This window comes from Drosophila pseudoobscura, chromosome 2 (genome assembly GCF_009870125.1).
Source record: "Drosophila pseudoobscura strain MV-25-SWS-2005 chromosome 2, UCI_Dpse_MV25, whole genome shotgun sequence".
Taxonomy (NCBI): domain Eukaryota; kingdom Metazoa; phylum Arthropoda; class Insecta; order Diptera; family Drosophilidae; genus Drosophila; species Drosophila pseudoobscura.
The window spans coordinates 29,935,181-29,956,297 of NC_046679.1; the positions used below are offsets into that span (position 1 = coordinate 29,935,181).

General features: G+C 47.4%; 7 protein-coding genes across 9 annotated transcripts; 3 read left to right on the plus strand and 4 right to left on the minus strand.

The window, feature by feature from the left end:
* Positions 1-5,898: 5,898 nt before the first annotated feature.
* Mdh2 (malate dehydrogenase 2) lies at positions 5,899-7,797 on the minus strand. Its single transcript, XM_001359935.5, has 4 exons — positions 7,640-7,797; positions 7,247-7,454; positions 6,753-6,949; positions 5,899-6,673 (listed from the first exon to the last, which is right to left on the minus strand). The coding sequence occupies exons 1-4, from the start codon at positions 7,703-7,705 to the stop codon at positions 6,134-6,136; spliced, it is 1,011 nt and encodes a 336-aa protein (XP_001359972.1). The 5' UTR covers positions 7,706-7,797; the 3' UTR covers positions 5,899-6,133.
* A 106-nt stretch (positions 7,798-7,903) lies between these two features.
* Rlip (Ral interacting protein) lies at positions 7,904-10,471 on the minus strand. Its single transcript, XM_002138030.3, has 4 exons — positions 10,330-10,471; positions 10,127-10,259; positions 9,230-10,069; positions 7,904-9,005 (listed from the first exon to the last, which is right to left on the minus strand). The coding sequence occupies exons 1-4, from the start codon at positions 10,424-10,426 to the stop codon at positions 8,144-8,146; spliced, it is 1,932 nt and encodes a 643-aa protein (XP_002138066.2). The 5' UTR covers positions 10,427-10,471; the 3' UTR covers positions 7,904-8,143.
* Positions 10,472-10,611: 140 nt separating this feature from the next.
* LOC4803190 (uncharacterized) lies at positions 10,612-11,737 on the plus strand. Of its 2 annotated transcripts, XM_001359936.5 has the most exons (3): positions 10,612-10,752; positions 10,811-10,877; positions 10,937-11,737. In XM_001359936.5, the coding sequence occupies exons 2-3, from the start codon at positions 10,875-10,877 to the stop codon at positions 11,654-11,656; spliced, it is 723 nt and encodes a 240-aa protein (XP_001359973.2). In that variant the 5' UTR covers positions 10,612-10,752; positions 10,811-10,874; the 3' UTR covers positions 11,657-11,737. The 2 variants fall into 2 exon arrangements, with proteins under 2 accessions (XP_001359973.2, XP_015038339.1); XM_015182853.2 differs by lacking the exon at positions 10,811-10,877 and having other exon boundaries at positions 10,624-10,752.
* On the minus strand, positions 11,674-12,939 carry Non3 (Ribosome production factor 2-like protein Non3). Its single transcript, XM_001359937.4, has 3 exons — positions 12,809-12,939; positions 12,534-12,749; positions 11,674-12,465 (listed from the first exon to the last, which is right to left on the minus strand). The coding sequence occupies exons 1-3, from the start codon at positions 12,826-12,828 to the stop codon at positions 11,757-11,759; spliced, it is 945 nt and encodes a 314-aa protein (XP_001359974.2). The 5' UTR covers positions 12,829-12,939; the 3' UTR covers positions 11,674-11,756.
* A 39-nt stretch (positions 12,940-12,978) lies between these two features.
* Positions 12,979-15,028, plus strand: mTerf5 (mitochondrial transcription termination factor 5). The gene is made up of 4 exons (XM_001359938.4): positions 12,979-13,253; positions 13,313-14,291; positions 14,352-14,576; positions 14,649-15,028. The coding sequence occupies exons 1-4, from the start codon at positions 13,073-13,075 to the stop codon at positions 14,938-14,940; spliced, it is 1,677 nt and encodes a 558-aa protein (XP_001359975.2). The 5' UTR covers positions 12,979-13,072; the 3' UTR covers positions 14,941-15,028.
* Positions 14,990-16,312, minus strand: Trm7-34 (tRNA methyltransferase 7-34). Its single transcript, XM_001359939.5, has 3 exons — positions 16,000-16,312; positions 15,289-15,944; positions 14,990-15,226 (listed from the first exon to the last, which is right to left on the minus strand). The coding sequence occupies exons 1-3, from the start codon at positions 16,169-16,171 to the stop codon at positions 15,053-15,055; spliced, it is 1,002 nt and encodes a 333-aa protein (XP_001359976.3). The 5' UTR covers positions 16,172-16,312; the 3' UTR covers positions 14,990-15,052.
* Positions 16,313-16,406: 94 nt separating this feature from the next.
* Usp8 (Ubiquitin specific protease 8) lies at positions 16,407-20,427 on the plus strand. 2 transcript variants are annotated; one of them, XM_001359940.5, is made up of 8 exons: positions 16,407-16,731; positions 16,805-17,302; positions 17,368-17,530; positions 17,591-18,055; positions 18,128-18,577; positions 19,027-19,257; positions 19,316-19,770; positions 19,829-20,427. In XM_001359940.5, the coding sequence occupies exons 1-8, from the start codon at positions 16,634-16,636 to the stop codon at positions 20,172-20,174; spliced, it is 2,706 nt and encodes a 901-aa protein (XP_001359977.2). In that variant the 5' UTR covers positions 16,407-16,633; the 3' UTR covers positions 20,175-20,427. The 2 variants fall into 2 exon arrangements, with proteins under 2 accessions (XP_001359977.2, XP_003736924.2); XM_003736876.3 differs by lacking the exons at positions 16,407-16,731; positions 16,805-17,302; positions 17,368-17,530; positions 17,591-18,055; positions 18,128-18,577 and adding an exon at positions 18,791-18,949.
* The last annotated feature ends 690 nt before the right edge of the window (positions 20,428-21,117 follow it).

Below are 21,117 nucleotides of genomic sequence, written 5' to 3' on the forward strand. Positions count from 1 at the left end.
CCTTTTATACCGGCGCGACTGGCAGCGCCGCTGCAGCGTCGGCAGCGACCAATCCGGTGCCGCCAATGGCCGACATTCCCCTGCCACCAGAGCGAGATAGCGAGAGAGCTGGTCCCGGTGGGCACCAGAGTGCGTTTCATGCTGGCGCGTGTGACTTTTCTGCGCCTTTGCTTGGTTCGGTTTTGGGGTGTGGTTTACTCTTCCCACCCGCTGCTACTGCTGTTGCTGCTGCTTCTCCTACTGCTGCTGCTGCTCTGGACTGGGTAGAGCTGCTTGTGTCCAGTTTCTGGGACCGACCCGACCCGCCACGGAATGCTACCAGCAGATCTCCGACAGCTTCGACGGCACGGGTGATGAGTCCTGGGAAAGGCATTTTAGTGGGAACAGAGGACCTATTGCTCTTAGAAAGGTTTCTTTAAGGATTGTATAGGTTTTTCATGGATATGATGGATGGTGAAAAAGAATCCGTTGGGATAGCATTAGAATATGGAAACTCTAAAAGAAATATTTATAATATTACTTCTAAGGGGTAGTATAGGGTTTAAAGAGTTCTTTAAAATGATTTATATTATCATCTAATAAAATTATTTTATTCCAAGCCATAATCATTATGAAAATTCTATATTATTATCTCCTACTATCTGGAACTCTAAAAAGAGAACCTAAAACATTCCTATAGTCCTAAATCGGAAAATTCTCTCTATAGGCTGCTAGCTTCCCAATAAGAGAGGTATTTTCCCTTTCCAACTAAAACTTTATCGCCCTGTGGTCGGTCATTCATCCATCAACAATCCACCTACATGGTCCCACATGTTGAGCCAACAATTAACTTCCCCTCCAACCAACAGATTACCTCATTCTCTCTGCAAAGGAATGCGCATAACTGGATACACAGAGAGAGAGGGAGAGAATTCCAATTGGAGATGCATTCATGAGGGTGAAGCGAGGCCTGAGGCATCGAATCGTTGCAACCCCCGTGAAGGATCCTCTCCTCATTGCCTGGCACGCTCGCGACCTTCGTCTCTTCCCAAGAGCGCGTGTCACCCTCAGAGCCAATATCACTCTTGTGCCCTCTGAAGGACCGGCTCACTTTTGGTTATGCGTGTGCGACCTTTTGGCTAGATGCTGGTACTTGGCTAGAGGTACCAGAGGTCAGGGCGGGGCAACTTAGTCAGCGCTAAGTTATGGGTCATTTGGCTAGAGGCAAAGATTTCACGGGGAATTTGCATGGGACAGAGGTAAGAAGTCCGAATCATGTGGGCAGGCAGGCACAGGAGAAAGAGGGTGGAGGATAAATGTGGGGTATATTGATACATACATATATGGATATGAAGGTAGAAAACTAGGGATCTTATGAGGAACAGAAGAAGAAAGATCTTAGAAAGATCTCTTAAAATGCTTCAACTCTTGGAAACTCTCAACAAATTTACGATCCATACAAAAATTATGCATAAATATGATTTTAGAAAAAAAACTTTAAATAATCTTTATCAAAGGTAATCCACTTTCAGAAACCGCTTCAAAAAATCCCATAGTCTTACTGGTGTCCCAATAAAATGCTGAAATCCACCCATCGGACAAAACCCGCATAGATCTTGGCAACAGGACTTCCTTGCTTCCCATGATCCCCCCGGTTGAAGGATCAGCAAATTTTTTCCCATCATAACGAAGAAAACCCATCGAATTCCAAACAGAAACTACACAAAAATCTCTCTCTCACAGTGCCAGAAACCGAGCCCGAAGCCGAACAATTCGATACTTTTTGTCGATTTGCAGGTCTTGAAAATGCGGGCAACGCAACGGAAACGGAACCATGAGGAGGCATGAGAGAGAATGGACTTAGGGCACGCGATCAGAGCGGAGCGCAAGATGAAAACAAATAAATATTGTACACCCCATGCTGTGGGTCGCGACCCAGTCCAAGTCCCGTTCCGTCCCTGTCAGAACGGGAGGGATGTGTGGCATGCGATGGGTAGGGTCGGGCGGGGCGGGGAACTCTTGTTGCGTGTGAATAATCAGACAATATTTTGCATTAGCCAGTGCGCCAATTATGTGGGCTTGAGGATTGAGTGGCTGCAAGGACATGCAGGGGGGGTTGGGATGGGATGTCTTGATCCCGCAGAGCAAAGAAGTCAAACGATGATGATGGCATCTTGGATAAGATCAAAAGTTAATTACGATTGACTCTTGAACTGAAAGTGGTTGAAATCTATAATCAAGGTAATCCGAACAAAAAGGTACGTAGATGGGGAGAGGATATGAGGGATCTGAATGATCTTGATGAGATATATCTTGTATTTCATGAGACTCATTAGGATGCCAACCTAGAGCCCCTTTTAAGGCGACTTTAAACCTCTGTATTTCGTATATGTTTTCTTTCAGCTTCATCTATGGAAAATACAAGCAGTACTTGGTACAGTTGTCGCTGTTCAAGCAAAGTGAGCGCCTAAGCTTTTGTTGAATATATTTTTTCATATTTTTTCCATAACCATTAAGAAAAACATACACACACAGAGCCAGAGAGACAGATACTCAGAGCCATCATCATCACCAGCAAAAGCTGACAGTCCATCCTCCAGTCTATTCCCCAGCGAAAAAACATATTCTCATCCCATCCCATTCTCAGTGGCGACATTATCACCATTGTATTACGATATGAACGGAGACAGTCACGACTTTTTGTTATGCATTTCTATATCTACATACATATATACATATATAGTATAGTACATGTATCCAATGTTTTTCCCTGCCCATTCGTTTTGGTTTGGTTCGGCGATTGTGATCTCTGCTGCTGCTGCTGCTGCTCGGTAGCCTCCGGCCACAACAGAATTCCAATATGGCGGGCTCTCAAGCTCAGACACGCACACAGGCAAGCACGGACATGCACAAGATCGTGTCAGAGTCCAGCGGGAGCAGTAGGCATCCCACCAATACCAGAGCAACCAATTAAGCTTCGTTAAGATCAATTTAAAATCCCGCATAAAATATCAAATAGTTTTTGTATTTTAGTTCCATTTCTGCCACTGCTGGCGCGCTATTTGTACTGTTCTCGCTCTTTCAGGCAGTAGAAACAAAAAGAAATACAGAATTTCGAAATCTACTGCCCACAAGTCCACAGCCGAGACAATGTCTGCAAGTCGACTCGGACTCGGACCTGGATTCGGTCTCGGTCTCGGACTGGAACCCGTGTCTGCTTTGGCTCTGGCTCTGGCTCTGAAGATGTATAGTGTTTCTGGTTTTTTTTTTGTTACGTTAATTCTCCATGGCACTTTGGGGTCCGGGTCCGGGTCCACACTTGCCTGGCACTTTACTTACTACTTACCCCCTTTACATGATGATGATACCACCGTCGCGACGGGGGGGAATGGGGATGGTGAGACGTATCTGACATCTGACCCAGACGACGAGCGACGATCACAAACGTCGACTCAAATTGTTTTATGCATTTTGCTTTCCATTCTGTGCTTCTTTATGATTTTCTGCCATCATTTACATGTGATTTTTTTGGGACTGACTGTACCAGAAGTTTTGAATGAAAGAATTGTAGTCTGGGCTCTGTAATTCCTTAAGAATATTGTGTACAACATCAGAAAGAATATCGCCATATAAGGTAAAGAAGTAATGGTCTTCTGGTCTAATCGATTGATATTATTATGTGTAATAACAAAATCTACACATCTTTATCTAATCCTTCTCAACTCCTCCTCCTCTCGTATGGAGCTTTCCCCCTGCCACACCCACTTAACGTCACCCCCACCAATTAGCCCACAAAAAGCTTAATGCAATCAAAGTGAAAGTGAGCAAAGACGCCAATAAATTAAAGCCAATCACAATCGGACAATTGCTATCGCCATAACACATACGAGTATTCGTACTCGTATAGAACGCGAGGCGAGACCAGAGATAACTGAAGATGTCAACCGCTTGGGCTTCGGCCTGGGCCATGTAATTGGCTCTGGGTCTTGTCGATTCACAAAAATCGCAACACAGTACGCGTAATTCAAATTAATTGCCGACAATTGTGACTTATTTAAGGCAAAGGCGCCATTTAATGCAGTCAAAACGGGGCAGGAGTGGGGGCCAGAGTGGGAGATGATCGCGGCTGATCATTTCCAGAGACCAATTTATGGGTTTATTGAAACCGATCCTCATTGTATTACTACTTTTGAATCTGGCCGTAAAGCGCGGCTTAGTATGGGCGGTGCTACCATATGGTTTTTGTATAAGCTTTAAGCCGCTCGGCGATCGATAGGCACAGGATTGCATTGGAAATTCAATTGGAATTGAAATTTGAATTTATGAATGAGCTTGTCAATCTTTATGTGTGCTAAAATTTAATAAATTAATTGCTGCAGTCGGCCGTGGCATTGTAGTGGGCGTCGCTTATCGTTTTTGGCGTTGCGCGCCTGTGCGCCGACCTAATTGTTTGTAATTAAATAAAATTGTTCAAGGTCGATTACAGTGGCAGTGGCAGCCAGCCAAGCAGGCGCTTGGGCGCTGGTAAATCCATGGATTCCAATTTGTTTTAATATAAAATGCCGGCCGGCAATTTAATTTGTATTGTACGTACAAGTGTAGTACGTGTGGCGTCTGGAAATTGATTCCTGCTCATTATTTCATTAAGAGAACTCTCGGCCAATTGGCCAGACCAGAAGAAGAACCGAGCCGAGTCCGAGTCCATGTCCGTCCGAGAGCTGCGCCTGGCCTATCCAATTGTCTCTGCGCCGGGGCATTTGAGTGCTTGCTCGGTGATTTTCGCTTGCAGTTTGATTTGATTTCATGAATGGAATTGTATCAATTGATTGTTTTGGTCTTGTTATCGTTGCCTTTTGATCGTCGATAATTAAGTCGGGGGTGTGTTTGGTCTCTTCCCTCCCTCTCGCGGCTTCTGGAAGTCTGAAAGTCTTCGTTTATTGATGGTGGCTAAATAGATTAGAATTATTGAAACTGGGCTCGGTCTCGTCTGCATCGTCTGTGGCTTAATGAACAAAATCAAATTGTCTAATAGTAATCCAATTGACTTGATTTCAGTTGGTGGCAAGCGTTTTAATTGATGGAACAAGTGCAAATGATTGTACAGGGAGTGTTTCATCTAATTGAAGCCAGTGATTGATAAATTTCTGGGAAATAAATCTACTAAAGACAGTTTAAGGAAATTTCAACATTTGAAAGAATCGATTGGCATCAGAAAATATCGATTGTCATTTGCGGAAATAAAAGCTCACCTAACTAGCCGTTATTATTACCCAAGCAATTTCTTTTCGAATCATTTAACACCGATCTGTGATAAACAGCATGCAAACATCTTCCAGAAAACATCATAATCCATCTATCCGTATATTGTTTGCTAATTGAATGCAAAGGTGCGAATAGATTGAAAATTACTGAATAATAATAGCGTGTTATCCATTATCAAAAGAAAAGATCATATGCTCCAACTAAAGACCAAAAAAATTCCACCATCTCCTCTATAATAAAATATTTATACCACATATGTATGTATGTATGTACATATAGAAAAATCGAATAAGAAATTCCGAAATGCGTACGCACTGGAGGAGCCAAGACAGAACGATGGGACGGTCGCTGGAGGGGGTTATGGCTGCGGAAGGGGCGAGGGAGAGAGCATGACATGCGGGCAGTTCTAAATTGATCTTAACGAAGCTTAATTGAGTGCGCATGTATGGGTGTGTATGTGAGAGCATTGTGTTTGTTTGAGAGAGAGAGAGAATGAGAGGAAAAGAAAGCAGTGAGCATTGCCAACACTCGGTAAAATCGAACGGTTGCAATGCCAATCTATCGAGCAGATTTTGGAGAAAGTTTATTCGAGCTTATCGAATAGGAGAACAGTACAGATAAGATCCTCCCCAAACCAATTATCCTTACAATCAAATATCCAATTTCATAGTTTGTTTATTTCAGATATCAACAGATTGCATTGCTTACGACACACAGAGCGCAGATCTGGCTAATCTTTGGACACGCTAAGCGTTGCACACTTTTCCAACTTAAAAAGAAAGATTTGCTAAAAGGGAGTATGCCAATCCGGTGGTTTGGACACAAGACACAAAGGCGCTAATGAAGTACACAATCAAGGGAATTCGTGGGATGAATGGATGTATGCTGGTTCCTAGGCGTTGGCAAAGTCAATGCCCTTCTGGATGTTCTTCTTCAGCTCAGGGATGGCGGCCTCCAGCAGCTTCTTCTCGTAGTCATTGAGCTTAGGCAGACCCAGGTTCTCTTTCAGCCCTGACTTGCCCAGCACCAGAGGGGTGGAGAAGAAGGTGGCCTCCGTGATGGTCGACTGCACATAGGAGCACTCGATAACGTTCTTCTCGCCGTTGAGGCCCTTCAGCAGGGATCCAGCAAAGCGGGCACCGGCATAGGCCATCGAGAGGGTGGCTGAACCGGCTCCAGCCTTGGCTTTGACCACCTCAGTGCCGGCCTCCTGGATGCGCACCGTTAGCTTCTCGATGACGTCCTGGCTGCCCTTGAACAGAGGCTGGCTCTGGGACAGCACGGGCAGAATGGTCACACCCGAGTGGCCGCCGATCACGGGGATCTGCACTGTCTGTGGATCAACATTCAGGGCATGGCCGATGAAGGCGCGGGCACGCACCACATCCAGGGTGGAGACACCGAACAGACGATTGGGATCGTAGACACTAGCCTGGGGAGGAATAAAAAACAGAGGGGATTGGATAAGCTAATGTTCTCTCTTGGTAATGGGACCCACCCACGCATCATACCTTCTTAAGGATCTCGGCAGCAATTGGCACGCAGGTGTTCACGGGATTCGTGATGATGGCTATCAGGGCCTTGGGGCAGTTCTTGGCAATGGAGCTGGCAATGTCCTTGATGATGCCGGCGTTCACGTTGAACAGATCATCGCGGGTCATGCCCGGTTTGCGGGGAACTCCAGCGGGAATGACAACCACATCGGAGCCTGTATGGGAATAAGATATGGAAAGGTGCTTATTGATAATCTGCTGACACTTTGAGCTTTGCGCTTTTTTATGGGCTGCAATCCACGCAGGCTACTGCTGATAAGTGGGCTGCTTTTGATTACGTAGTTATATATACCAATAGTCGTTCCCCGGTTCTACTATCTTATCACAGAGCATGATTTTTGAAGCACTCTCCATGCAAATCCCCAAGAAGCATACTCTTCCTCCCCCCCGCTCTGCTCATGTAAATTTTCAACTGGGAACTACCATAACCTCACATGCCGCCCTCTACTCACCCTTCAGGGATTCGCCCAGCTGGTCGGCGCCCATGAATCCGACAGTCTTGCTCTTGGTGTCAATGTGGGACAGATCGGCGGCCACACCGGGTGTGTGCACAATGTCGTACAGAGACAGATCCGTGACCAGGGGATTCTGCTTGAGCAACAGCGACAGAGGCTGGCCAATGCCGCCGGAGGCACCACAGACGGTCACTTTGAAGTTGTTCTGAGGAGGGGGTGGGGAAAAATCAAGAGCAGAAGAGCATTAAAATCACTGGGAAACTGCAGAGATGGGTTGAAGATAATTAGAGGCACTGCACTTTGCCTTTCCGGTGTTGCATTTTCTGCTATTACGTAAACAGGTCGCAGCCAGATTTCTAGGTTTATTTGTGTTTTGGAATACGCTCTTACCTGCTGGCTGACCGAGAAGTTGCGCACTCCCTGGAGGGCCAATTGCCTGGTTACTTGCTTCAACATTTTCGGATGATTTTTTTATTAATAAATATTAAACAATCAAATTGCAACACCACCAGCGAAATCCCAAGAGCCAATGGAGTAAGAAGCTTTCGCGAAAAGCCACGCAAAAGCGCAAGCTTCTGTGGGTAGCGGGTTCGGTGGCTGCCTGCCTGCTGGTGGTGGTGGTGGATCGCCCTGCCAACTTGAGTCGTGGCGCCATTCCAACATTTGAGCTTTTATTTAAACTTAAGCTTTTGTTCGTTTAACGCACATCGAGATTAAATGAAGTAAAACTTCAATGGTTAATACATTTAAAATTGCTGCATATGATAATCCACTTGCAGGGCTATGCAGGCCCCTGACGCTGCTCTCCTCTCCTCTCCTCTTCTCTTTCAGCTTTTTGTTCGTTTAACGCACATTGAGATTGAACAGGGAATAAAACTAGACTGGTTAATACATTTAAAACTGCTGAAGGCGCAACTCCACTTGCAGGGCTATGCAAGCCCGACGCTCCTCCTTCAGCTCTTTGCCCAGCATTTGCTTCTTGTGCTCCAGCAGTGCATTCTCCCGCTTATAGTGCTCGATTATCCGCTCGTAGTCGGCCTCCTTTGGAGGCTGCGCCCCGGCGGCCGCTTGATGTTTGAGCAGCTGCATCTCGCACAGCTTATTCAAGCGATAGACTTCGTTGCGTTCGGCCTTGATACGGGCTTTAAGCTCATTCTGCAAGGCCATCAGCTCATCGTATTCTATTTGAAGACGTAGCAGCTCTTCGCGATGGGGATTCGTCTCGGGCAACAGGACAAAGCCGGACTCTCTGTCTATGGTGTACAGCGGTGGGCTGGGACTTGATGAATGCTCCTCGTTTCTGTGCACTTGAATGCAGTCAGACACGTCTATATTGTGGGTGACTGGACTGGAACTCGATGCCCGCCTGCCTGGCTTGTGTTCTTCTGTGCTGATGGTTGTTACCGTGGAATTGGGGGGAGCTGGTGGCTGATTATTGGAGTCGGTGATGTCTTCGCCTACAGGTACGGGAACGACCACAGGTGCAGTCGCAGTTACAGGTACAGGTTGAATAACACTGCCGTCTAGCTCTTCGATGGATTTCTCCTGCTTCTTCTCGAAGCTGCGCAATTTTCGCTTCAACTGTGTGATGATGCGCTGCACCTCCCAGAGCTGCTCCTCGCGCTTCTTGGTGATGAACCCTGCATTCATTTCGCTGTGTATTTGGGCCAGAAGACTGTCCTGCTTCCGCAGCTCCATTTGGATGTCCTCCGGGTCCTCCGGAAGCTTGGAAGCCGCAGTGAGCGGCGGTACATATCTGCAAGAGAGTCAAGCTACTTATAATGCTTATAAAATTGATTGGATAATCTCGGAATGAGTATCTGCCTGATTAGGAAGCTGACGAGGCGCGCCAAGCGCTTCTGTTTATGGGGCACCAAGCTCGTCATGCTCGTCAACCAACTAATCAGTGGATATTCGAGGCTGCACTAAAGGTTGCTGCCACTGTGAATCTTATCTCGATTTAAGCGTGTGTTTGCTTACGGTATCAGCTGGATGTCCGCAAAGAGAAGGCGACAGTGACGGAGAAGCGCCACCATCAGTTGCGCCGACATCTGGAGCGTTGGGCTCAGTAGCACGGCAATCGACTCGTGGTTCAGTTTGTTGTACCTTTCCTGATCGGTCACCGCATAGAAGTGGAGCATCACCCAACCGACCAGGGTTCGATTGCACTTGGGCACCTGTTCCATCAGCTGCTGTAGCCCAATCCGCTGCTCTCTGCCCTTTTGATGCCTGGCAACGTCCTCAAAATCGTACATCAGATCGGTGGTCAGCATTGGCTCCGGCAGATCGCGGAGATACAGCTTCAGGAGACCGCAAGCTAGTGGAACGTTGAATAGATTCAACGCCTCATCGTGTTCCCGGTTGTTGTAGAGCCGCTTCAAGTGGAGGAGCTCCGCCTTGATGGGCTCAACCTTATAGATGACAAAGTTGTGTGTTTGCTCCTGCAAGTAGTCGATGCAGTCCCGCACAACCATCGGCAGATCGATGCCGTCGTGGCAGCGCGATCTCTCAGTGGCCAGACTGACGGAGACCCCGAATACGGGACAGCCCATTGCCAAGTCTTCCTCCTCGGCATCCTCGTCCTGCTGCTGCGACAGCTGCTTGCTCTTCTTGTCCTTTTTGTCTTTCTTCTTGTCCTTCTTCTTGACCTCCTTCTCATCGTGGCGCTCTCGCTCCTTGTCTTTGTCCTTATCTGTATCCTTTGCTTTGTGCGCCGGCTCCTCCACGGACTTTTCCTTGTCGCGCGATTTTTCACGCTTCTCCTTGCTCTTGGAGCTGACAAATTTGAATGTTTTGGATTTCTTTGATTTCGAGGGACTCCTGCAGATGTGCGCCAAGGATTAGTTCGATTCTGGTCAGGCTAAAGGGATTACCTACTTTGTTTCCAGTTCTTCTTCGGGCGAACTCTCGCCCTCGAGCGCTGCATAGCCACGATCCTTGCCTTTATCTTTCTTGTCCTTTCGCCTGCCTATAAGCAGGTCCTTTTTGTTATGCTCATGGTCCTCGTCGACTGCAAAGACCCCGTGAATTGATTTTCCGGTTTTTGGATTCACCCACGCATTGCATTGCAGCATACTTACAATCGCTCTCTTCCTTGCTCTTCTTGGACTTGGAATCGGCTGCCTCCGCGGCGTACAGGCCGGGAAACTCTTTCTCTTCAGGACTATCAAACTCCATGCCTCAATGTTCCTCTTTTGCCCTAATAAATAAACAATTTCTATTCACAAACAAGAAATGCAACAGTCGCCTGCTGTTGTGTTGTTGCTGTCGGGCCTGCCCACTTCTGTACACTTTGCAACACTGCAGTTGCCCAACACTAGCTGTTCACCGCACAAATTCTGTCTTTCCTTTTTGTTTTTAACAATTAATTGTTGTACAATTTATGAATAATTGTACGAGAAGGCCGAGAAATACATTTAAATAGAAGGTAGTGTGTCCAACAATCTCTATAAGTACCAAGGTGTGACTGAATCTCTATGACCAGAGGACAAACAGATGCAGAGGTGAGGATGGAGAAGCAATTTTCAATTTTGGCATTTGGAATAATTCTTTGACTTGTAGTTTAAATTAGCTCCGTCATGAGCCTGTGCCTAAATCCTTACATGGTCCTGAATCGCAACTTTTGATGGTATGCATTTACCTAGTCCCGATTGTGATTAATTGATCCATTCTCCCGTGTGCTTTCAGTTAAACTCTTTCGAAATGTCCTCGTTACGACTGAACAAACAGCAAAAGGATCACCTGGCGCTGCTGCAGCGCCCAGCCAGCGATGTCGTGGAGTTGTGCAAGTCGGCCTTCGACTATCTGATCAACGGACCCAATGCCAGCCGCTACGAGACGCTGGCCAAGAAGTACTCGGCAGATGCCGTGGACAGGGAGGCAGTGCAGCGGACAGTGGAAGCCTTGATATCGCTTTTGATCAGCGTAACCACCCGCGTGGGTGGCACTGGCGTAGACATGCGGGCAATTCTGCGTCAGACATTCCCCGATCTCAGCGACGATGTTTTGGAGGTGCTGGAGCAGTTTGTGACGAGCAAGCGGAACTTTGTGGAGGGATCGATCAAGTCGGCCAATATACGCGCCTATCGGCTGGTCAACCTAGACTGGCGACTGGAAGTGCGCACAGCATCGAGAACACTGCTGGAGCAGTGTAGTGTGGTTATCACCATGAAGCTCTACCTGCACAGGGAGCCGAAAAACGAGAACCGAGAGCTGCTGGAGGTGGATGATTCAGGACGCAGCGAGCAGGAGCTGGCGGCCATGCAGGAGGATGAAAGACGCCATCGCAAGGATCTGCTGGTTCAGACCGATATCAGTAGTCTGCTGTACATGATCAAAACACTGGAGGACGCCCTTTCCGAGTCGAAGACGCGGCGCATCCGCAACATAGTCGAAGGCATACATTGAAGTCCCAATACTCGAAGTAGTTTCAACGCTACTTTAATCTGGACCAATTTATTACAACTAAAGCTAACTATAAGATAGAAATGGGTCTTACGATCGTTGTTCAATGGGATGCCGCCAAAACCTCGGCTGCGGCAGCCTTCAAAGCCACCTTTTTCTTCTGGCGATTCTCCTTCTTTTCCTCGGGCGTCTTCCGCAAAGCCTTCACGCGACGTGTCTGAATGGAGCCCGTCAGCTGTTTGCCCATATGCACACGTCCCTTCGTGTTGCCCATGGCGTCCGTGCTGATGTTTTTCTTTTTGCCCACCTTGAGCTGCTTGGGCTGCTTGCGTGCCTGCTTGTAGAGATCCTCGGAGGCAATTTTTGTGCGGCGTATGACAAAGTCTGCCGAGGGTCCAATCTCCTCCAGCTCTATTCGTGGCGTTTTCTGGCCCGACTTCTTCAGCAGGATCTTGTAGGAGCGCATTAAGATGTTCATGTTATCGGTTACCGTGAAGCTCATCACATGCTCGACGCCCTGCAGCCGTATGGAATCCACCTTCTCACGGTGGAACGTGTCGATGAACAAATTGCGTAGACGCCTTAATTCCTCCGTTTGCGACCATTGGGGTCCATTGAAGACCAGGCAGGGCTTAACACAGGCGCCGATCTTCTCGTTCATGAACTCGGAGATGGCCTTATATTGCTTAATCCCCAACTCGAACATGTCCAGGACTTCGTTCTCATAGAGTCGGCCCAGAACGATGTTGTCGGGGCGTTTCTTGGACGTGGAACCGAAAACGAACTGTGCCGCATAGTTCTTCATGGTCAAGCTTGCATTAAAGGAACGAATTTTCGGATTAGCGATAAACTTATACTTTTCACTGCCCATTTTACTTACAACTCTAAGGAGGAAGGATCCTCGAAGGGCGTTATGTCGTTCTTGCGGTTTAGGACTTTCACCAGTGGCTTCTTCAGTTGATTAAGGTCCTTCATGAACTGCTTTACACTGCCACCACATTTTCGTCCATCTACAAAGAGCATTGTGCGGGCCGCCTCAATCAATTGCGGTTCCCGCGCCATTAACATTTTCTTTCCCTTGCGGGTTTTGGGTTTCCTGAAAGGTCCATAAGTTTAACTTCCTTCTTATCTTTAACTTAATGATTTAAGGCTCACCTGATGCGTAACAGCGACATTTTTATGTGCTTTCTTTATTGAACACAAAAGCAACAAATTACAATTTCTTCAAATACTAGGCACGCACGTGTAGAAACGCCGTGGAAGGACTGCCAACCTGTGTGAATCGTAATTAGTTAGCAGTCCCAATCAAACAAATTGGCAGCCGCATCAGCTGTTGCCATTCACCGCGAATAACAGTTACATCTTTTTATTTTCGTTTAATTGTTTTTAAGGGTTTTTTTTTATGGTAATGCTGAAATAATGCTTAGGAACGGTCAGCATCAAGCGCAGCTGCTGGCGCGAAGCCTGGGCCAGCTCTCACGTGGAGCGGCTACGGCAAAAAAAGTCACCAGTAAAGAGGAGAAGTCAAAGCTGAAGTCGTCTCCCATAGAGATGCCCATAGAAGAGGCCCTAAATGCCAGCTATTTGTCCAAAACTCTGGGCAAGTTTATCCCTCGCTTTATAAAGAATCTATCAGTAATGATGATCTTAAATTTATAGGTAGCAACTATAGGGCCTGGTCCGCTGCACTGGAGAAGCATCCTGAGCTGAAGACGGTGAAGCGCAAGGATTTGCTCAACTCCTACGATGCGCTGAAATCACTGCAGTACAGCGTGGACGATATTATCACCAAGCCCATGATCATCTATTACGGGGCGACGACGCTGTCAAATCGCCATAGCGTCCTGCTGGAGTGCGGATTCCATAATGTGACCATCCAAACGCTGGCCAAGTATGTGACGGTAGTCAATAAGCCAATCGACATTCTGAAGGCTCATGGCTTCATACCTTTCGATCTGAAGGTGCCCGAGCGTCTGGCTAGCCTATTTACGGACATCCAGCTGCCGCTAGCAATGCAGGAGCTGGAAAGCGAGAGCCTCACCCTGAAGACAATCCGCCAATCGCTGCTGAATGCCTACCTTCGCGAGCGCCTGCAGATGGACGACGGCGATCTGCAAAAGCTATGGAGGGTCTACTCCCGTGTGCGGCATAAAAGTTTCCGCTCTGTCCAGGACACAGTAGAGCTTCTGACCAAAGAGCTGAAGTTTTCCGCAGAGCGTCTGAGGAAGAACAGTTTTCTGCTCCATGCGGACGCAGATAATGTGCGGCGCATCCTCCAGGAGATACCCACCATTGACTCGCAGGACATACGTGATATTGGCTACCGCCGGCCCAAGATCCTAATGTCTACCTGCGATAGCCTGAAGCAGACCCTCCAGAATGTCCGTTCCTTTGGCATCACCGAAGGGGCGGTTATGCGTTGTCTGGAGGTGCTTACTCTGGGGCCGGACACAGTGTTGGAGCGTTTGCGGGATCTACAGGAGATCGAGGAGTTCCAGGTGCTGGGCACCAATCCGCGTGTGCTGCGCCTGGTCCACTACCAGAACAAGGCCCGTCTTCGTTTGGATTACTTAACGCAGCTGAAGGTGCGTTGCGCCTCCCTGCACATCCTCTCCTGCGGCTCCGAAGCGTTTGCCAAGTAAGTGGAGAAGAATCTGTAGCACCGCCCAATCTCTTGTATATCCTCTGTCCAATTCAGATTCGCTAGAGATGGCTCGGATCGTACCAAAGGTCGTGACATTGTGGTCTACCTGGGCAACGTTCTATCCAAGGATGAGCAAGTGCTACGTAATCTGCTTTCCCGCCACCCCAACTGGTGCCATATACCCCTTCTGCATGTGAAGCAGTGTCTGGAGTACTTGAAGAGCAAGAAGTTCAAGCTCACGGAGATCTTTGACAACATTCACTTGCTCTTGTATCCCATGTAAGTTCGGAAATATGTAGTTTCAATTGGAAAGCATTCCCTATTAAAAATTCTCCCTTTTCTTTCTCGTAGTAAACGCATTGAGGAGAAGCTCTTGCTACTGCAGTCGCCCGAAATTCAGGAGGAGCTGCAGTTGCCTGTGTCCGATGTCCATGATCTGAGCAACAACGAGATCCTGACTCTCATCCTCTATCTAATCGAATCGGAATTCCACTTCACCGGCGATGGCATCTGGACGGAGCAGCACACACATCACGTGGAGAACTTCAACAATCTGCTGCCCGATTTCCCGGAGAGCCTCAACAAGGTTTATAAATACGGCGTTAAACCACCAGCCGAAAAGCAGATTGCGCAGCATTTATAGAACTGCCTGCCAATAAAATTGTACATAGTTAATTAGTATCCTAATACAATTGATTTTAAATGGATATAAAATTATTTGATTTATTGAAGATTTCACGGCCTGAAAGCGTATGTCAATCATCGGCAGGCTCCTTGTGTTCCTCCCTCCATTCCTTCGTTAGTTCCTCATCGTGTATGACGATAATGGGGTCATATTTAACATTAGTGGAGCCCAATTTCTGTTTCACATCCTGATAGGCGGCAGTCAACGGCTTTTGAACAGCTTCCGTATAGACATAGTCTTCATCCTGGAAAACGCATAATAAAACAATAAACAATCGGGAGGGATGTGCGATATGTACGAACGAACCAAGTCATATGTGCGATCCGCATCCAGATCCCCCTTGTACGCCACAAAGGGAACGTGGACAACAGGCTTTGGCTCACGCCCCGTAGTCCGTACCAGCCATGTTTCGGGATGTTTGTGCCATTCTGTGGTCAGATTACAGGGCGTGTGCCCTTCTGGCAGGCAGAATTGGCGGGCCACCACAAAGGCTTCGATGCTGGAGTTTCGCGATGCCGAGGGCTTAAAGACACACACGTCCTTGAAGAAACGCTGCAGCTGTAAATACAGCCGGCTGGTGTTGTCCGCTCGATAGATTTTCGCCACCAAAGAGCCGCCCGTTTCCAGGATGAACGTGGAGATGCTCAGAGCGGAGAGGAGGAGCTCTCCCTGCATGTAGACATCGAAATCGTGCATTCCCGTGGAGTCGGGGGCACCGTCAGAGACCACCAGTTGGGCTTTCTGGCCCTCAAAGTACTCGATGATGGCCTCAGCGGTTGACTCTTTTGTGATGTCTGCCCGCAGCTGATGGACCCCGTCGATGGGAGCCATTCCCTGCAGATCGACGGCAATGATTTTTACCTTTTCCCGCTCTTCGGGCGAACGTGGCTCGTACATGTGCTTGGAGAGGACCTGGGACCAGCTGCCGGGAGCAGCGCACAGGTCCACGGCACGTGAGACACCTGCACTCTAAATAAAATCAATATTCGCTTAGAACACCACGAGGCTGGGACTCACCGTCCAGTAGATGAAAGGTTTCCTCGGCCTGCAGCAGCTTGAAGGCACTTCTCGCCCGCCATCCCTGCTCCTTGGCCAGGCGGTAGAAAATATCACGTTTGTCCTTTGATGTCTTGCCCATCGAAAACCACCAAATTTTCAACTTGTAAATAAACTTTAATCTTTCAATCATTAACCCATTGTCGAGCAGTGGGTATTAAAATACGCTCCCCGAATATTATGAAATTTGAAGAATTTCAGCGTTGTTTTATGTGAAAAATACCGTAGTCTTTTTTATGCAAAAATGGAGGATAGTACAGACCTACAGGAGTAATTATTATTATTGATATTTGTATTATTTTCGCAGGCTTAACTCAGGCTGTTATTCAGTTTAAATAAAGGGGGCTTAAGTGGGCTAAGTTCGGTTTTTCATCGGTCAATTTTATCGATATCGGTTTTTGGGAATTTCTTCGGGTTTTTTTTCTGAAAACAAGTGACTTTTTATTGTTTTATGCAGCACCCCCAGCCTGCAGATCGTAAAAAGTTCCTGCTGCTATGACCACATTAGCGGCGTCATAGTCAAAAAGTCCCATAGTTAAAAAGGCCAATCCACCACAATACCAACAAAAAGAGGCGAAAAAAATACACCCCAAACATGTCCCAGTTGAAGAAATTGCACATGACGAACAGCCTTAGTAGCTTGGAGAAGCTGTCCGACATAACGAAAGACTTGCGGAACATAAACATAAAATTGTATGTCGATGCTCCACTGCATTATCAATGAATTGCTTTGATTCCCTTGATTTTCTCTATTTTCCGCTCCCAGATTGCTCTCCACTGCTCGCAAACTCTTTATGAAAGCGGAGCAGTATCGACTGGAAGGCGACGAGGAGATGGCCTACATCAACTACATGAAGTACTTCAATATAATAAAGGCCATTCGCAGCAAGCCTGACTATACGACGCATAAGGTGCAGGTACGTGAGTCGCTGGGCGACACCGAAGCGAACCGTCGTATTATGGACTCTCTCGAGATGATAGCGGACTCGCTTTGCGAACGCTACAGACAGCTACATAAGCCGCCAAGCCCTGCAGCCCCGCTTAACCAGACAGAGACAATCAGCCACAGCAAACCGCAGGGCGCCGCGTCCCCACATGCCACAGAGTATGCTCGATTGGGCGTAGTCTCGTGCGAGGAGCTGTACCAGCGTATTTCTGAGAAATCCGTGCTGGTAATGGACTGTCGACCAAGTGCCGACTACGAGAGGTCGCACCTCACCTACTTCTGTGCATTCAATGTGCCTGAAGAGCTCATAACGCCAGGGTAAGTGAAGAACATCAAAAAAAAAAAAAAAGACTCTCTCTCACTCTCCATGTAATCTCCTACAGTATGTCAGCTGGCAAACTGCAGGCTCGTCTCAGCAGCACCGCCAAGGCCTCGTGGGCGTCGCGCTCTGTCAAGGAATCGGTGGTTCTGATGGACTGGAACAGCAAGGATGCCCAGCCGGCGGCAAATACTCCGATAGCCACGCTCCTGGACATCCTGAAAAATGTAATTAATAGAAGAAACCCCGAGATTAAAGAATTAATTAATAATTTTCTCTCTTTTCAGTGGGATCCCGATGTCACCTACCGCGCGCCCATACAGATCGTGGATGGGGGCTATGAGTACTTCATCATGATGTACCCGACGCACTGCACCAATCCCAGTGTGCAGGCACCGAAGCAGAACAACAACGACATGGAAACCATTGACGACATCGAGTATCCGTCGATCAATGACATTTCGATGAAGGAAGACATCAGCCCGCGGGATTTTAGCCCTCGTCCGGACATCAATCGGGCCAGCAAGCAGGCCGCACTACGCACCTACCAGCAGGCCAAGCCCATAGCCGAGATCATGCGCGAACAGGCCGAGTTCCTACAGCGGGCACAGCAAAACGACGAGCAGCTGAATAGTGCCGCCAAGATGTGGAAGCTACTCATCCAGCGGAAGAGTCCCTCGAGCAACTTTAGCGAATCGGATAATCAGCTGCTATACAAAATCCTTCAGCTGGAAAGCCAAGCAGAGGATTATGTGAGTGGGCCGCAGGGCAAATTAAGTCTTTATCTTAACCCAATCCCAACTTCTTCGTTCTTTACTCAACAGAAAATAGAGAACAATCGCCTGCGAAACGATGTCGAGCGCTTGAAGACGTTCCAGACGGTGGCACCGCAGCAGGTGACTCCTAAGGATGCGGAGGCCACCAGGCGCATCGAATTGGGGATTTTAGAGCGACAACGGCTGGACGAACAGAACATGCGCGAGCGCCAGGAGCGGGAGCATCAGCTGGCCATTGCACGTGAGGCCAAGAAGCATTACAGGTCACCGTCGCCACCGCCTTCACCGCCAGAAGAATCCTCACCTCAGGACGAGGTGTCTCTTTCTCTCAACAAGCCGGCTACCAATGGGGTTCATGATTTGGATCTGTCCATTAAAGAGATTCTGGACGAGAAGCCCATGTTCGATCGGGCTACGAAGCCGACGGCGAGTCCAAGGAATGTTGAAAGGATAGTGTCACGGGCTCGTGATTTCTCCCCTGTTATAGGTCACAATGTGGTGAGTGATTTGCATATGTGAGAATGTCCGAATGTTCGAATGGGGGATGAAAATGGGGCTAGAAATAGGGCTGAGGGAAGAGGGTGTCTTGAATCACTCGCGGCTTATAAATAGCCCCACCACCCACTGGTGAATCAATAGCCAAGGGTCACGTTTCGAAGACGCCCAACGAGCGCCCAAAACAGTCGCTCGCTGTCCGCACTCAAAGCATGTTCAAGTTAAAGCAACGTAAAATCGCGAAACTGTTTGGCAACAGCAGCACATACCCGGAATCGGAACCCCCGAATGATTTCCGTCGCGGGCGTCAAGTTTCAGCTGCCAACGGCTTTGCCTCCTTACAGCATTTATAGCTCTATTTTTCCCCTTCGACGTGTAATAAGCTCTTTTCTTGGTTTCACAATGGTCTTCCAATCGCTTATCTGTCACTCTCTTTCTACTTGAAATTGCAGGGAAGGGGTCTCACGGGATTGAAGAATCTGGGGAACACCTGCTACATGAATAGTATACTGCAGTGCCTGAGCAACACGCCCCAGCTGACGGAGTACTGCCTATCAGACAAATACAAGAACTACATCAGCCGCAGCAACAAGACAAATGGCCAGGTCATCGAGGAGGTGGCGGCCCTCATCAAGGAGCTCTGGAATGGCCAATACAAGTGCGTGGCCAGTCGGGATCTGAGGGTAAGTTGGAGAGACTCATGAACGAAGACTTCTGCTTGCTCATGGCTTTATTTTGCAGTCTGTGGTGGGGCAGTACCAAAATATCTTTCGCGGCGTTGATCAGCAAGACTCGCATGAGTTCCTCACTATTCTGATGGACTGGCTGCATTCTGATCTGCAGACGCTGGACGTGTCGCGGATGCGGGAGACCATCGGGGCTGCGGAGCAGGCCTGGTTGGATTTTACCAAGGCCAAAGAGAGCATAATTTTGCATTTATTTTATGGCCAGATGAAAAGCACCGTCAAGTGTGTGACCTGCAACAAGGAGTCGGCCACCTACGAGTGCTTCTCGAATCTCAGTCTCGAGCTGCCGCCCAACGCGAACGAGTGCCAACTGAACCAGTGCATGGACATGTACTTCAGTGGGGAGCGCATCCAAGGCTGGAATTGTCCGAACTGCAAAACGAAGCGTGCTGCCATCAAGAAGCTGGACATATCAAAACTGCCGCCAGTGCTGGTGGTCCATTTAAAGCGGTACGTACTCGGGAAAAGATCCATCCCCTATCTATATTCATTCAACTGGTCTCTATAGTTTCTATGCGGATACGAGCAACACTGGATCCTATGCCAAAAAGCAAAACTTTCTGAGCTTTCCCCTTCAAAACCTGGAGATGAGTCCGTATATAGCACGTGCCGAGTCGCGTGCTGCAAAGCCCAAGACGTACCAGCTGTATGCTGTCTCAAATCACTATGGTACAATGGAGGGCGGCCACTACACGGCGTTCTGTAAGAGCCCCAATTATGGGCGCTGGTATAAGTTTGACGATCAAGTGGTTTCGACGCTGGACACGTCAAATGTCATCTCGAGTGCCGCATACATTCTCTTCTACACCTGGCTGCCCCCCGATACGCATGCCCGATGTTTTGATGACGTATAAGTTCTAGTCGCTTCACCCCAATTACCGCCTAATTGTTGCTATCTGTTGTTGTCTAGAATAGGAATAGGAATAGGAATATACATATATGTATATGCGAGCTGATGGATGCGATGCGGGTTGGAGTCACACATTTACCGAAACTAAGATAATTTCAAGTGCATTATAAGTGTATAACAAATAGCAGAGTACACACAACGTGTATTTTTATAGGCATATTTTTAAACCAAATAAACGAAATGAAATTTCCAAACATTAAGTGAGGGCGAACTTTTAAATTTGTCACCAAAGGCTTCAGTGAATGCAGAAACTAGTCAGTCCCTGTTTTACAGCTATCTCAACGAAATTTCGCAGTTTATGGTCTTTTTAAAGAGAATAAGAATAAGTATCGGGATCGAGTTACATATGATTAAATGCATGAGTAGATCTAAGACATGTAAATCTAAGAAAAAGTCCTTAGACTTCTACTTGGAAAACAGACTTTTAATATTAATTCAAGAATACAGGGTATAAATATGTCTATACCACCGGTTGACAAGCAAAAAGTCTGCAAATGACGTAAGATTATATGCTCACTTACTTTTATGCTTTGACCTTTTTGGTTTAAACCTCATTTTAGACAAAATCGAAAAAGAGAGTCCTTAAAAAAGGCCAATCTTCTAGAATATTCATGCGTCAATTGGATAAAATTATGAGTTCAGGGCTAAAGATTCCGCTAGCCAGTAATATTAAGCTGATAATCAAAATATGTTTTCTGATCATGGACAGAGACCGATTAACCCTTTGTAGACCAGTGTATTACACTGTATTACAAAATTGCAGAATTTTAACGCATTTAAAGAGGAAGGATTGACAAAAAATTTACAAACAGTGATATTTTCCGCGGTTTAACTCAAGTTTTTACTTGTTTAAATAGAGGGGGGAAGAGTGGGTTAACTTCGTTTTA

What these genes read in the sequence shown, in the direction of transcription:
- LOC4803190 (XM_015182853.2), top strand. Translation starts at nt 10,726, where the DNA reads ATGACCAGAGGACAAACAGATGCAGAG. An exon ending in GAGGACAAACAGATGCAGAG is followed by an intron (nt 10,753 to 10,936) that starts GTGAGGATGGAG and finishes GTGTGCTTTCAG; the next exon opens with TTAAACTCTTTCGAAATGTC.
- mTerf5 (XM_001359938.4), top strand. Translation starts at nt 13,073, where the DNA reads ATGCTTAGGAACGGTCAGCATCAAGCGCAGCTGCTGGCGCGAAGCCTG. An exon ending in GGCTCCGAAGCGTTTGCCAA is followed by an intron (nt 14,292 to 14,351) that starts GTAAGTGGAGAA and finishes TGTCCAATTCAG; the next exon opens with ATTCGCTAGAGATGGCTCGG. An exon ending in CACTTGCTCTTGTATCCCAT is followed by an intron (nt 14,577 to 14,648) that starts GTAAGTTCGGAA and finishes TCTTTCTCGTAG; the next exon opens with TAAACGCATTGAGGAGAAGC.
- Usp8 (XM_001359940.5), top strand. Translation starts at nt 16,634, where the DNA reads ATGTCCCAGTTGAAGAAATTGCACATGACGAACAGCCTTAGTAGCTTG. An exon ending in CGGAACATAAACATAAAATT is followed by an intron (nt 16,732 to 16,804) that starts GTATGTCGATGC and finishes TTCCGCTCCCAG; the next exon opens with ATTGCTCTCCACTGCTCGCA. An exon ending in TCCTGGACATCCTGAAAAAT is followed by an intron (nt 17,531 to 17,590) that starts GTAATTAATAGA and finishes CTCTCTTTTCAG; the next exon opens with TGGGATCCCGATGTCACCTA.
- Rlip (XM_002138030.3), bottom strand. Translation starts at nt 10,426, where the DNA reads ATGGAGTTTGATAGTCCTGAAGAGAAAGAGTTTCCCGGCCTGTACGCC. An exon ending in GAGCAAGGAAGAGAGCGATT is followed by an intron (nt 10,260 to 10,329) that starts GTAAGTATGCTG and finishes GGGTCTTTGCAG; the next exon opens with TCGACGAGGACCATGAGCAT. An exon ending in GAAGAAGAACTGGAAACAAA is followed by an intron (nt 10,070 to 10,126) that starts GTAGGTAATCCC and finishes GCACATCTGCAG; the next exon opens with GAGTCCCTCGAAATCAAAGA.
- Non3 (XM_001359937.4), bottom strand. Translation starts at nt 12,828, where the DNA reads ATGTCGCTGTTACGCATCAG. An exon ending in ATGTCGCTGTTACGCATCAG is followed by an intron (nt 12,750 to 12,808) that starts GTGAGCCTTAAA and finishes TGGACCTTTCAG; the next exon opens with GAAACCCAAAACCCGCAAGG. An exon ending in GATCCTTCCTCCTTAGAGTT is followed by an intron (nt 12,466 to 12,533) that starts GTAAGTAAAATG and finishes CTTTAATGCAAG; the next exon opens with CTTGACCATGAAGAACTATG.
- Trm7-34 (XM_001359939.5), bottom strand. Translation starts at nt 16,171, where the DNA reads ATGATTGAAAGATTAAAGTTTATTTACAAGTTGAAAATTTGGTGGTTT. An exon ending in AACCTTTCATCTACTGGACG is followed by an intron (nt 15,945 to 15,999) that starts GTGAGTCCCAGC and finishes TTTAGAGTGCAG; the next exon opens with GTGTCTCACGTGCCGTGGAC. An exon ending in CGGATCGCACATATGACTTG is followed by an intron (nt 15,227 to 15,288) that starts GTTCGTTCGTAC and finishes TGCGTTTTCCAG; the next exon opens with GATGAAGACTATGTCTATAC.
- Mdh2 (XM_001359935.5), bottom strand. Translation starts at nt 7,705, where the DNA reads ATGTTGAAGCAAGTAACCAGGCAATTGGCCCTCCAGGGAGTGCGCAAC. An exon ending in ACTTCTCGGTCAGCCAGCAG is followed by an intron (nt 7,455 to 7,639) that starts GTAAGAGCGTAT and finishes CCCCCTCCTCAG; the next exon opens with AACAACTTCAAAGTGACCGT. An exon ending in GCTGGGCGAATCCCTGAAGG is followed by an intron (nt 6,950 to 7,246) that starts GTGAGTAGAGGG and finishes ATTCCCATACAG; the next exon opens with GCTCCGATGTGGTTGTCATT.